This window comes from Oncorhynchus clarkii, chromosome 5, assembly GCF_045791955.1.
Source record: "Oncorhynchus clarkii lewisi isolate Uvic-CL-2024 chromosome 5, UVic_Ocla_1.0, whole genome shotgun sequence".
NCBI classification, from domain to species: domain Eukaryota; kingdom Metazoa; phylum Chordata; class Actinopteri; order Salmoniformes; family Salmonidae; genus Oncorhynchus; species Oncorhynchus clarkii.
This window is the reverse complement of record NC_092151.1, coordinates 72,208,085-72,222,744: the sequence shown is the minus strand read 5'-3', so window position 1 is coordinate 72,222,744 and position 14,660 is coordinate 72,208,085. Positions and strand designations below refer to the sequence as shown.

Here is a 14,660-nt window from a genome sequence, read left to right as displayed (position 1 = left end):
TGATGACTTTTTGCAAATCCAATCAGTTTTTCACACTGCTTCAACCTCACCACGAGTTTTTGTTGTTGTTGAAATGAGGTGGAAATGACGTTGATTCTGCCATTTTTTTCCACAGTGGGTTGTTTATGGCTATAGCAATTCAAAGTAGTCCTAAAGGTGCTTTTGAAATATAGGTTCTTCATTCATAAAGGATTGTCAGTTTGAGTCCGTGTCTGTGATAGGTTCGTTGCTGGTTCTGCCTGGTCTCTGGTTGTTTTTTTTACTTGTTGGGGCTGTGGTGTCCAGGGGGAGGAGTGGGCCGGTTATCGGAGTGCTCCTAGGGAAGCGCATAGACAGAAGTTCGCATCAGTTTGTCTTCCAATTCAGTCGGTCCAGTCTCAATAGCAGCCACACGGCAGGGGACGGACGCGCTGCCAGAACTCAGGATACACAGACAAGGTTCAACCCTCCAGAACTGCCAACACGCACCACAGCTGTAGTCCGATTATCACCACACAAGAACTGACTCGAGGAATCTATCGAACACTAAAAAGGACACATTTATTGTATTTTTTGTTTGATTTAGTTTTTGTATTGTGTTGGTCTCAGAAGTGTTGATACGGTTGAGGGAACTTTCCAGCTTGTTTTATCATCCCTAAATCTGAAAGGTAAGACTGAGGCTCATTCACAAAATATGTTATATTTAGGCTATCCATATGATCACTGCTTTATATACATGTTCCATGAAGTGAACTTATGATAAACCACATCGATAAAAAAAACGGTTCTATAAAGCAATAAACTTGCGCTTTTGTAGCCTATTAAGTCTAAATGGTTTGTGGAGCGCTTTTTGGAGAGACTTTTCCATAAAAAAGAAAAACAGAGAGGGACTCTCCGAATAAAGAACGCTTGCCTTTGAAACGTCTGCCAAATAGAGGGGAAGGGGTTTTGTGGTTTACAACTCCGGGAAGTTAAGGATTTCAAAACACATTTCAATCAAGCCTGGGCTCGCATGCTCTTTTAATTTGGTTCGCTTAGTTTGGCTGTATTTCACAAGGCACGGTGAATGTCGCGTGAAAAGGATGAACCTTTGAGGGAGTTGAAAAGGACACGCGGAAGGCAGTGTCCGCGCACTCGGGGCTCTGAGTCTGAGGAGCCCTGCTTTGTGCCCATAACGGAGTTCCCATGCTCTCAGGGGTGACGGAGCACCCTCTAAACCCGCCAGACGCAATTCATCAATATGCGTTCTCGCCCCCTTCTATAGTACGTGGCATAAATTCTCTTCAATGGCCCTTTTTTATAGTGGTGCTGCGGATGAACATGACACAAATGTTGGGAAAATGTTAGTCTGGTCTGGGGTGTCAGTTTTACAACAGCAGAGTTTTCGTTTTACCAATGAGCAAGCCCACGCACCTGCAAGTTGCCTACCTCTATCCTGCTCTGATTCCTCACCCACACACCATCTCACATTTGGGAGCCTACACAAAATTCCCTCTTAAAATCAGGACAAAGTAACCTACTGCTATTGAAATGTATGAAAAGTAGTAAACATAATTTCGTGTTGCATTTTTACATAATTACTTATTAATTTGTCTCTCGCGATGTTTTTAGACAGGCTACTTACTATCTTATTGTAGATAATAACATGTATTTGAGTTGATAAAAAAAATTATATATATTATTGATCAAAAGTGTTATTCGTTTAAAAAATATATTTGTAGCCTATATAAAATATAGGCAATATAGACTGGGAATTTGAATAACTGTATTTAGTTGCAGAGAGAAGCCACACTGCCTCCCGTACTTTCTCAGGAGAATGAATAATGAACAAAAGTATGAAAATGGGAAGGTCTGTGTTGCATACCGTAACTAAACAGTGATTTGCATATGAAAACTCCGGGCTGAAAGAATTCCGCCAGTGTTGCTGCAACATTTATGCGTCCGGAGAAGTGACGGGCTGCAGTGTATATACAGTCTCCTCACTGCCTTTGCTTTGTGCGGACCGCTGGAGTGGGATGTCACGTCCAGAGTCGTTGCTGGAAGATTAAGGCCATAGCGACAGGTTTTATTCCCTTCCTTAAATTATTCATCATATCCACACCCTCTCCCAGTGTCCAGGACATTCACTCTGCAAAGCCCTCATTATGCCTCCTTAGATGGACACAAGCAGAGACAGTGCCATCAGACTGGTGGACGTCTCTCTCCTGAAGAAGGGGTCTGTGCTCTCTGTCCACCGGATACATGATTGACTCATTTCCCACGATGCTGGTCTGTGCCCTTATCGTTGATATACTGATTGGCAGAGAGTGGACGATTTCTTTCCCATTGTGCTTTTTGTAGGGCTAATCTTGTGTGATCTGACCTTCATTCACAATGACAGCAATGAATTGCACATCAGTCAGAACTGCACCCCTAATTTGAATGTCTTATTTGTAGCGCAGTAATAGAAACTGCCCCTGCGACCTGACATGCTCCACCATGCATCCTTCCGGGATGCAGTGCTAACTGCAGGCCTCACTCAGAAATGGACCATAAAACAGAGAGACAAGGATGGAAAATACAGTAGGCTCCCCTTTCTGAACATACTATTTTGCCAGTAGCAGCAGCATAGTCTTTGTGGGCTGATGATGATGTAGATGGTTTAGAGACAGAATGTGGGGGATAATGTAGACTTATATACACTCTGGGTGAGAGGAATTTGACAGTTTAGAAGACACACACACACATGCAAATAAACTCACATTCTGCGCAGACAAAAGTTCTGCTCCTGGACAGAGGCCCTAAACCACAGTCTCTACCAATTCATTAATGAGCTGTTTGGCTCTCCTAGTGCACCAGACCTGCTCTGGGTTTGGCTGTCCATCAGCATGGGCCCAGGTTATGTGTGGTTGGTTCCATCTCAGGCTCTGAGCCCTCAGCCCTGCCTGTCTGTCTGTATCCCCAATCCCCTGGTTGGCCCTGAAGTGACAGCACATCAGTGATGGAGTCTGCTACCGAAGACCTACTGACCATAAATCTGCCTTCAGAGAGGTTTTAAGAAAACACAAAGCGGCTCCAGGTCCTTTGAGCCCTGCCAGGCGTCTCTTTGTGAGGAATCCCAAATGTCTCTTTATTTGTGTTGAAATTAGTGTATTTTTCCCTCCTGTCCTGCTAATGAGCTCCATGTGGGAGCAGGCAGGAGGTTCACCCGTCCTGACAGAGAGACATGGAGCTGGGGCCGGGAGGCTGGAGGGAGGATGGAGCTGCAGGACTGGGGTTGGGGTTGGGGTTGGGGCTGAGGCTGCAGAAGGAGGTAGACAGGGCAACCCAAAGAACACATTGGAGGGATGGAGAGATGGAGGGGGGATGTGGCAGTGTAAGGGGTGCCTAGTATACACACTTGCAGGTGCACATGGCCTCACGTACAAAGGCAGGCAAGCACACAGACATGCACACGCACAATCTTCCTTTACATACACATGCTTATACATTCACACATGTGAGCACATTCATATACATATGCACACAGAGGTCCTCACACACACTCCACATGGTTCTTTCATGTTGGACAGTTGGAGGGTAGGACTACTGTAGTGCCCTGTGAATGACAGGTGTAAGCTGCTTTGTTGTGCATACATGCTCGCTGTCACTCAGAAATGGCTCTATACACAGATTATATGTGCTAGTCATCAGTGTGTGCTGGCTTCACATTGACTGACTGCTGGAATACCAGCTCAATCACGCACACTGACTCACCAACTGGGAGCAAACAGCACACACACCAATAACCACAACAAACACCTACATCCTACAACCAAACTGACCATTCACAGGATGACTTCTTGAACATCTCAGTTGTTTGATGTATGGATTGATTGAGTAAATGGTTGATTGATTAGTTGATGAGATTATTCTTCACTTTGCTTTAATCTTAGTTGATGCATTTATATGAACTAGATGATTTGGTGCTATTCCAACGACTCTCCACCTGGGAAGTGATAGTATAGTTTAATCTATTGTGTTAATATTTTTATCTGGCTAAATTGTCATTCACGTAGTTCTGTTAAAGGCACAGAGTGAACACTGCATTGTTCATGTTCTTGTTGCCATATAGGAATTCAGGTGGAACTAACTGTCATTGTAAAGTCATATAATTTAGGTGGTTATTACATAGTTATTACTACAGGTTATACAGTTAAATTGTGACAGACATACTTATATTTCTATCATTAATTATGCTTTCTGCATAAGCTGTTCAGTATTATTCACTATGAAGAAAAACCATGCACAATACAGTAATTGAGTACATTGAGACATCAAGTTGTTTGTGATGAAGTAATGTGATTATGTGGCTCAGTTGCTAGGCTTGTGGGTTCGATTCCCATGGGGGACCAGTACAAAAAAGTATGAAAATGTATGCACTCAATACTGTAAGTTGCTCTGGATAAGAGCATCTACTAAAATGGAAAAGTCATGAATAGACCATTTCAGTTTTCACATAGAAATAAGTTGCATTTGCAAAGTATTTAAAGAAACTTGAAAACATATACCAAGCAAGTATTTTTATATTCAACAAGTATGATCAGATTAACTGTTTTGTACATTATCAGACTCAAGTTACAAATGCTGGTAAGCACTCAAATAGGCTTACATTTAGTCAAATTTTATTCACAAAAGTAGTGTATTGTATTAGTGGACAGATAAAGACATCTTCAGCGCAGGCAATATTAGTTTTTTCTCCGCCCCCTGGCAAAAGAATCGCAGCACCCCCACCCCCAAACTACTTCCTGCGGCTATGCACAACTTCACATCTATTATGCATTAGGCTTTTTTCTTTAATGACCAAAAGTGCTTCAAGTTTTGAACAAAGTTCCAGTCGGAGTGAAAGTGAAAAATAAATGAATATATAAATAAATAAATAAACGGCAGCAAAACAAAGTTGACACGATTGTGGCCGGCTCTGCCTTCAAATTATCCTCCCCCGAATTACCATCATACATTCTCCCTCACTCTAATTAAACATTAGGCTTTATTTGTTCCAGATGCAGCTTTTTTGAAGTTTTATTTTGGTAAAGAGAGCTAACTCCATGGCCTGAGCAGTCTCATGCATGCACAACCATTCCAAATTCCAGTCTGTCTGTGCTGCTCCACACAACCACATGGCCCAGACATTAGCACAGTCAAATCCAACTATATTAATGTGAAGGTGTCATCTTTCAGTGATGGCTCATACATGGGATCTGAGTCTGGATGGAGGAACGTAGCATTTAGTGGTAACACTTCTCAGACTTGGGATACTGCAGCACTTTGACCAACTCAAACCAAAGGCATTGGTTTAAATCAGTATTACCACACGCGGTGGGCAAGTTGCTTACATTGGAAACAGCACATCAAGTGCATGTTGGGTTATGCTAAATATGTTGGCAGGCAAATCTGATGGACGATACCACACTAACCATTGAGAGAGCACATATCCCATATCGGATGACATCAGTCTGATAGTGTCATTGCGTGGGCTTAGTGCAGCAGGGACTGGGAGAGTCTTCTGGGAGCCTCTGTGCTGTGTATTGGGGTCCCTGTAGAGCTCTGTACATACCACCTCAGCGCTGTCTTGAGTATTAATAGACATTTGTTCCGCCTGACACTCTTCTGAAATGGAATGAGACAAGCTGAGGAGCTAAGGATCACCTCTCTGTGAGTCAAACCTCAAAGTACCACTTAGATGGCTTTCCTCCGCCTCTCTGAAGTCTGACAGGATGATGGGAGGCTCAGCTCAGGCACAGGGGAGATGGACACACTGACAGGAGCTGTCGAGGGCTTTTCTCTGCATTGTGTTTTTAAAGGAAGATCATGTAGTAATGAAGCCATGTTTGTAGCATGGAAGCATGACCAGCTTTGGGTTCTCTGGTTTGACTTATGTCTCTCCAGAGGGAGGGAGGAGAGGAAGGAGAGAATGTCTGTTTGACAAGGACAGAAAGAGGGTGGGATAGAGATTACTGTACATGTGTGTGCGAGAGAAGAAAAAAAAGATGAGCTATATTTGTGGGGAAAAAATACATGGAGAGCTAGGGTGGAAGAGAAAGAAGGAGAGAGAAAAGGAGGACAAGGAAGAGAGAGAGAGAGACACAGAGAGAGAGAGAGAGAGAGGGAAGAGGGGTTATTAAAAGGACACACTCTCACTTGCAGTAAATGGCAGTAAAGTATCTGGCTAATCTGCCATCATTACCCTGATTAAATCAGCCGGGATTTGGCTTTCCCATCAGCTGCAATCAATGTGGTCAAATCAATAGACAGAGGATATCTCTGTGTTCCTGAGCCTCAGTAAGCTGCATAGACCCGTGTACTGAGTCACATCCCATAGCTGTTAGAGATATCTACTGAACAGTACACTGTAGCTACCAGTGCCAATCTTTCCTCCTCTTCTATCCCCTTAAATGAAGTTTCTTTGACCCTTCTCACACTAGCCACTGTCTTTATCTTCTCCCCCTTTCTGGTCCAAAGTGTCTTCTCTCTTTTTTGTCTGCCTTCCACTCTCTTTTTGAAGAGATGGGGCCTCTCTCTGTCCATCTCTGTCTCTCACTTTCCTCTCTTTGGCAGCATGTTACTGGTTTCCCTTCCATTCTGAGACTTAACAGGCAAAACTGGAAACACATTTTCAAGTTCTTCTTCCAAGTATTGATTGAAAGATTTCCAATATTCACTACACTCTTAAAAAAAGGTGCTATCTAGAACCTAAAAGGGTTATTCGGCAGTCCCCATAGGAGAACCCTTTAAAGAACCCTTTTAGTTCCAGGTGGAACCCTTTTCAGTTCCATGTAGAACCCTTTTCACAGGCTTCTACATGGAAATCAAAAGAGTTCTACCTGAAACCAAAATGGGTTCTGCTATGGGGACAGTCGAAGAACCCTTTTGGAACCCTTTTTTCCAAGAGTGTACTTTGGCATTTCTAACTGTTCTGACATTCCTGCATTACTATTTTGTGTGTTACAGGAGGATGAGGCTGTGCTTGGGACCTCAGGGCTGGCCTCTGGGCCTGGCTCTGGTGCTGGGGGTTGTATTTGGCCAGAAGCTGCCCACACGAGATGAGGGCCTGTTCCAGATGCAGATCAGAGACAAGACCCTGTTTCATGATTCCTCCGTCATCCCAGACGGCGCCGAGATCAGTGGATACTTGTTCAGGGACACACCTAAAAGGTAACGATTCCAGGTCTATAGCAATACGCAAGTTGACGTTTATTGCCATAAGCTTTGTCCTGGAGGCAGAACAGCGATTTCCCTGTAGATAGGCCAGCTACAAAGTCAAAATTGGCTATATTGTAAAAATTCAACAAAGCTTTTTGGTCTTCATTTAAGGTTATGGTTAGGCATTAGGGTTAGCAGTGTGGCTAAAGTTAGGGTTAAGGTTAGGGTTTGGTTTAAAATCAGATTGTATGACTTTGTGGCTGTGCTAGCTGGTGACCTCCAGAACAAGATTCATGACAAAAAACACTAACCTGCTATAAATCCACCATCACTATCAACAACCATTACCAACATGTAGGTCTACTGCTCCAAACATGTACATGTACTGTATGTCTTATCTTACCAAATACATGAGACCAGGCTGTGTTTGATCGAAAACAAACAGCATTGTAGCTTTCCCACACTAAATAGTACTGTAGGCTCTGTATAATGACTTACTGTAAGTGGATGCATTGGGAATATGGAATACATTGTAATGGATACTAGGATGAGGAAATGCATAATAGATGAGAAAGAGATGTTCATGTAATTGAGATAATGTCTGCTGAAAGAGACTCAGGTCATTAGCACTCGGAGACAACCATAGAGTGACCATAGATGATTTCAGTAGTTAAACCTGTAGTTAACCCTATCATTTACCTGGGCACTACTTCTTGTTCCTGCAGGTACTACTTTGTGGTGGAGGAGGACAACACCCCGCTGTCTGTGACGGTGACACCATGTGATGCTCCTCTGGAGTGGAAGCTCACTCTGCAGGAGCTGCCTGATGAGGCCAGCGGAGAGGGATCAGGTAAACACCAATTAGAATATATATACAAAAGTATGTGAGTACCCCTTAAAATTAGTGGATTCGGCTATTTCAGCCACACCTGTTGTTGACTGGTGTATAAAATCGAGCACACAGACATGCAATCTCCATTGATGAACATTGGCAGTAGACTTTCAACATGGCACCGTCATAGGATGTCACCTTTCCAACAAGTCAGTTCTTCAAATTTCTGCCATGCTAGAGCTGCCCCGGTCAACTGTAAGTGCCGTTATTGTGAAGTGGAAACGTAAAGGAGCAAAAATGGCTCAGCTGTGAAATGGTAGTCCACACAAGCTCACAGAATGGGACCGCCGAGTGCAGAAGCGCGTACTACATAAAAATCGTCTGTCCTCGGGTGCAACACTCAGTTCTTAGTTCCAAACTGCCTCTGGAAGCAACGTCAGCATAATAACTGTTTGTCGGGAGCTTCATGAAATGGGTTTCCATGGCTGAGCAACTGCACACAAGACTAAGATCCCCTTGTGCAATGTCAAGCGTCAACAGGAGTGGTGTAAAGCTCACCGCCATTGGACTCTGGAGCAGTGGAAACACGTTCTCTGGACTGATTAATCATGCTTCACCATCTGGCAGTCCTGACAAACATATCTGCGTTTGGCGGATATCAGGAGAATGCTACCTGCCCCAATGCATAGTGCCAACTGTAAAGTTTGGTGGAGGAGGAATAATGGTCTGGGGCTGTTTTTCATGGTTCGGGCTTGGCCCCGTAGTTCCAGTGAAGGGAAATCTTAACGCTACAGCATACAATGACATTCTAGACGATTCTGTGCTTCCAACTTTGTGGCAACAGTTTGGGAAAGGTCCTTTCCTATTTCAGCATGACAATGCCCCCTTGTGCACAAAGCGAGGTCCATACAGAAGTAGTTTGTCGAGAACGGTGTGGAAGAACTTGACTGGCCTGCACAGAGCCATGACCTCTATCCCATCGAACACCTCTAACCCATCAGTGCCCGACCTCACAAATGCTTTTGTGGCTGAATGGAAACAAGTCCCTGCAGCAATGTTCCAAGATCTAGTAGAATGCCTACCCAGAAGAGTGGAGGCTGTTATAGCAGCATAGGGGGGGGACCAACACCATATTAATGCCCATGATTTTGGAATGAGATGTTCAATGAGCAGGTGTCCACCTACCTTTGGTAATGTAGTGTAAATGGGAATTCATATAAATATGATTTATGGAACTATTAGCTAATGTAAATGGGACTATTACAATGTAATTAAGTTGTAAAACGTGCAATATATGATTAAGGTACAACAAATACATAAACAATAATTTCAGAAATGTATCAGGATGAACAGTAACTAGCATTAACATTTGATTGATGTGGTTTTGAATAAAATTGGAAAGACACTCTACATTTTGTTGTGGTTGGGCAGCATTGGTGGTCTGCTTTTTTGCTGTGGTTGTGGTATGGTTATTAACTAACACAGTGTATGAACTGACCACACTTGATGTCTGGATTGACCACACCTGATGTCTGTAGCCTGTGAAAAGGGCACAGAGCCCTGAATAGGAGAGACTGCCCTTGGCAGGTTGGCTGGCTGGTTGGCTCATTAGCTGGTTGGCTGGTTGGTTGGCTGGCAGACAAATACAGTGTATAAGTAAAGAGTTTAGAATGTGATTAAGCCTTCTACATGAATCCCCCATAACATCTGTAGATAGCTAGGTACAAGAATCCCCTTGTCCACTACTAGCATATACTCCTTTTGCCCTTCAAATTGAATACCCCACCCCTCTCTCTCTCTCTCTCTCTCTCGCCCTCCCCTCTCATTCACACACACTCGGACTCTCTCCATCTGGACAGTGTCTTTGAAACACAAAAAATCAATCAACTCCCTCAAGCCCAGTCCCATTAGAGCACAGACATGGACTGCAGCGGTGGTTTTAGAGTGTACATATGTGAGGGTGTGAAAGTACATGTATGCACGTGTATGACTATGTGTATGCACGTGTATGACTATGCGTATGCACGTGTATGACTATGCGTATGCACGTGTATGACTATGCGTATGCACGTGTATGACTATGCATATGCACGTGTATGATTATGCGTATGCACGTGTAGGACTATGCGTATGCACGTGTATGACTATGCGTATGCACGTGTATGACTATGCGCATGCACGTGTAGGACTGTGCGTATGCACGTGTAGGACTATGTGTATGCACGTGTATGACTATGTGTATGCACGTGTAGGACTATGCGTATGCACGTGTAGGACTATGCGTATGCACGTGTAGGACTATGCGTATGCACGTGTATGACTATGCGTATGCACGTGTATGACTATGCGTATGCGCGTGTATGACTATGCGTATGCACGTGTATGAATATGCGTATGCACGTGTGTCTCTGCCAATTAATAAATGGGCTTTTTGCCTGATACTACCTACTTTTTTGATGTTCACTGTCCTAATATATTACAGAATAGAGACTAAATACTGTAACACAGTAATGTGCTACATATTTGCTACACATGGCATCTTACCGTAGACCAAGGAGCCATTCACATATAGGTAGAAGGCGATGTATGTGCACGAATTTCCAGTGAACACTGTAAATCCACAAATGCCCAACTTCTCTATCTATTCATCTGTTTACTCCTCTGTTTGCTGAAGGTCTCAGACTCAGATTGGATCTTTTATCATTCCTTTAGAACACCGTTCAGCCCACTCTTTGGATGACAAACATAATATTATGGTTCTAAGCACAACTGAAATAAGGGCTGGGCCTCTTTGTAGCAGAACTTCCCAGGAAGGGCCAAGTGAATATTGGCCTGTGATCTTTTGGGATGTTTAGAGATGTTTAGAGTGAAAGCATGGCTGCTGACTCATAAGGGGCTAATTGTCTGGCTCGGAGATTGCCTCACCATGACCTCACCATGATCAACACTTTAAATGGGTAATTATTTGCCACCTATGGAAATTATTTTACTTCAGGACAAAAACATAAAAAACAAAAACAAAAACATTAGGGGATGTTAACAAAAAATATCTCAGGAGATGATGATGTGGTTGCTGTGATATGAAAATAAGTAATGTTAAGTCTTCCTGTGTCTCTGTGTGCTTTCCAGGTAAGCCGGAGCCCCTGGACCAGCAGAAGCAGCAGCAGGTGACAGTGGATGAGGGCACAGAGCTCTTCTCCTACAAGGGGAATGATGTGGAGTCTTACGTGGCTACCAGCTCTCCCTCCGGCCTCTACCAACTGGAGATGCTCTCCACAGAGAAGGACAGCAACTTCAAGGTGTACGCCACCACCACCCCAGAGTCTGACCAGCCCTACCCCGAGCTGCCCTACGATCCCCGGGTGGACGTCACTGCCCTGGGCCGTACCACTGTCACTCTGGCCTGGAAGCCCACCCCGACGGGCGTTCTGATGGGCCAGCCCGTCCAGTACTGTGTTGTCATCAACAAGGAGCACAACTTCAAAAGTCTGTGTGCTGCCGAGGCTAAGATCAGCGCTGACGATGCCTTCATGGCCGTTCCAAAGCCAGGCCGGGACTTCAGCCCCTTCGACTTTGCCCACTTTGGCTTTGTCCGCTCAGACAATGACTTCAACAAGGACCGAGGTCTCACCAGCAACAAGATCTCCCGCTCCTACACAGCCAAGTCCAAGGCCTCGGACATTCAGAAAGTCTGCATCGGTAACAAGAACATCTTCACCGTGTCGGATCTGAAGCCGGACACTCAGTACTACTTTGACGTATTTGCTATGAACTCTGCCACCAACACCAGCACTGCCTACGTGGGCACGTTCGCCCGCACTAAGGAGGAGGCTCGGCAGAAGACAGTGGAGCTGAAGGATGGCAAGGTGTCTGATGTCTTCATCAAGAGGAAGGGCAGTAAGTTCCTACGCTTCGCCCCGGTCTCCTCTCATCAGAGGGTCACTCTGTTTGTGCACGCCTGTCTGGACTCTGTCCAGGTGCAGGTGAGGCGTGACGGCAAGTTGCTGCTCTCCCAGAATGTGGAAGGGGTACGACAGTTCCAGCTGCGGGGGAAGCCTAAGGCCAAGTACCTGATCCGTCTGCGAGGCAGCAGGAAAGGAGCGTCCACCCTGAAGGTGCTGGCCACCACAAAGCCCAGCAGCAAGCAGCCCTTCCCCTCGCTTCCCGAGGACACGCGCATCAAGGCTTTTGACAAGCTGCGTACCTGCTCCACTGCCACTGTGGCCTGGCTGGGAACGCAGGACCGCAACAAGTACTGTGTCTACAAAAAAGAGGTGTCCGAGAGCTACGGCGAGGAGCAGCGGCGCCGTGAGCAGAACCAGTGTGCCGGGCCCGAGACGCGCAGGAAGTCAGAGAAGGTCCTCTGCAAGTACTTCCACAGCCCTAACCTGCAGAAGGCCGTTACCACGGAAACCATCACAGGGCTAGAGCCGGGCAAGACCTACCTGCTGGACGTTTATGTTGTGGGCCACAGTGGTCACTCAGTCAAATACCAGAGCAAACTGGTGAAAACAAGGAAATACTGCTAAAAGACTGCATAGAATAAATCTATTATAAATATATATATTAAAAAAGTTTTATTTAACTCTAAGTGATATTCTACTAAGGAGTGAATACAGACTGACTACTCACACAGCTGATGGGCCTGTGGCAGAGACTGAACTGTTTGTAGAGATATCAACCTGTATATTTATGTTTACATTTCATTGTTGGCACGTTTTTGGGCGATCCATAGCGAGGTGCTCTGTCACCTTTGCTTGGGGACCTAGCATCTCGTTGCCAACAGGGAGACCTCCGAGCTTCAGAAAAGAGACTGTTTCATCTTGTGTGTTTCTTTGTTGCTGCATGACTCTTGTGTTTGTCAAAATGGTTTGTTCCTTCAGTTTCAATTCCCGTGGACCTGCAGAGATACAATAGCTACCGGCCTTGTATAGTTCTCTCATTGCTTTATTCACATTTAGGATAGATTTCAATTATTTTATACTTCTTTGCCTCTTTTGGTTTGATTGTTTGATTTATTGGTAATGATGACTATTACATTTATGAGGAAGTAATTCAAAATCTATGAGGAAATTGTGGTTGTGGAGACATTCCCTTGTGCATCTCAGCCAGGGTACACTCAAGAGCCCGTCTGTAAATGTGTTCTGTGCTGGAGGTCTGTGTTATCACTGTATCACCGTGTTTGTCACATGTACAGAGTTGTCCTGCCAATATTCATGTACATAAACACTAAATATAGAACAAGTAATCCCTGTGTCACCCTGGGTGTCATGTTCTTCTGTGGGCTAGTTAACGTCACATAGATAGATGCAGTTTGTCAGACAGCAGTGTATCAGCAGAAAGGAGGATATATAGTGTTTATAGATTTTACGTTAGTCCTGCGGTATGTCCTTGTAAGCATAACATGATCGTTGACAAACGATTACTGACATGTAAGATCATTTTAGTATGGACATAATGCATCAGACGAATGGGACTGACGGAGTGAATTATTTGGAGGAACGTATTTGAATGATGGTAAATGTTGTTTTATTGCCGGTGTCAAAAGTTCTCAAAGGTACAGGTGTAGGATCTTAATTTGATAAAACTGTTGCGGGAGAACTTTCCTGCAATGCTGTGTATTTGAGGTTTAAAAAGGCTTCTGTAGTTTGTAATTTCCACTTAGAAATTTCAGACTTGATTTTCCCTTACAAAAAAAATGCATCAGCCTCTACAAAAATGTCCATGAATTATAATCCACATAATGATTTTGTATTTATTTTATTTCACCTTTATTTAACCAGGTAGGCCAGTTGAGAACAAGTTCTCATTTACAACTGTGACCAGGCCATGATAAAGCAAAGCAGTGCGACACAAACAACAACACAGAGTTACACATGGAATAAACAATCGTACAGTCAATAATACAGTAGGAAATGTGTATACACTGTGTGCAAATGAAGTAAGGAGGTAAGGCAATAAATAGGCCATAGTTTACCTGTTGTTAAACTGTCTCAAATTAAGATCCTACATCTGTAGTGTCTACACAGGTACAAAGTACAACTTATGTCACATTAGTGTCTGCGATCGTTTAGTTTTCATGTGTTTTCAGATGTAGGGTAACACAGTTTTAACCACACTTACAGTATACTTGCAACATGTAAGAGACGAATAGGAGTTCAACATGCACTGACTGACACAGACCTGATCACACACATCCACACGTTTTAATTAAGAATGGTCACAAGTGAGTGGAGAAGTCGTCTCTGTTGTGGCCAAGTCAAACAGCTGTTCCTTGTGAGTCTCCATGTTTCCATCACAACCTGATCCTGAGCAGCAACGCTCCGATTCACTACCACAACTCCCTGTCAATCAAACAGCCTCATTCAGAGGAAGTGCGGGGGAGGCTCCACCTGGCTTACATTAACCTGCAGTTGCCCTGGAATAATGTGGAGGAGCTCCCAGAGAGCGGTGGGAATGTCATGGACAGGCCTGTAAACTCCTACTAATAAAGCCAGTAGGTAGGGACTGCTAGAGCTATGCTCTGGGGGTCAACAGAGTCATGAATAAGGTCTGAATGGGAGTAGATGGGTTTTTAAAGAAGCCAAGGCACTCCTTCATTCTTTCTGTACTAGTCACTCAGGAGGTATAAGCCTGAAACAAATATAAACACTCACACTTTGTTATTGATATACACACAGACACATGC

General features: G+C 44.2%; 1 protein-coding gene across 1 annotated transcript; it reads left to right on the top strand.

The window, feature by feature from the left end:
* Positions 1-364: 364 nt before the first annotated feature.
* Positions 365-13,213, top strand: LOC139409352 (protein NDNF). Its single transcript, XM_071154370.1, has 4 exons — positions 365-647; positions 6,949-7,152; positions 7,866-7,990; positions 11,102-13,213. Exons 2-4 carry the CDS (start codon positions 6,953-6,955, stop codon positions 12,499-12,501), a joined length of 1,725 nt encoding a protein of 574 aa, XP_071010471.1. The 5' UTR covers positions 365-647; positions 6,949-6,952; the 3' UTR covers positions 12,502-13,213.
* Positions 13,214-14,660: the final 1,447 nt, after the last annotated feature.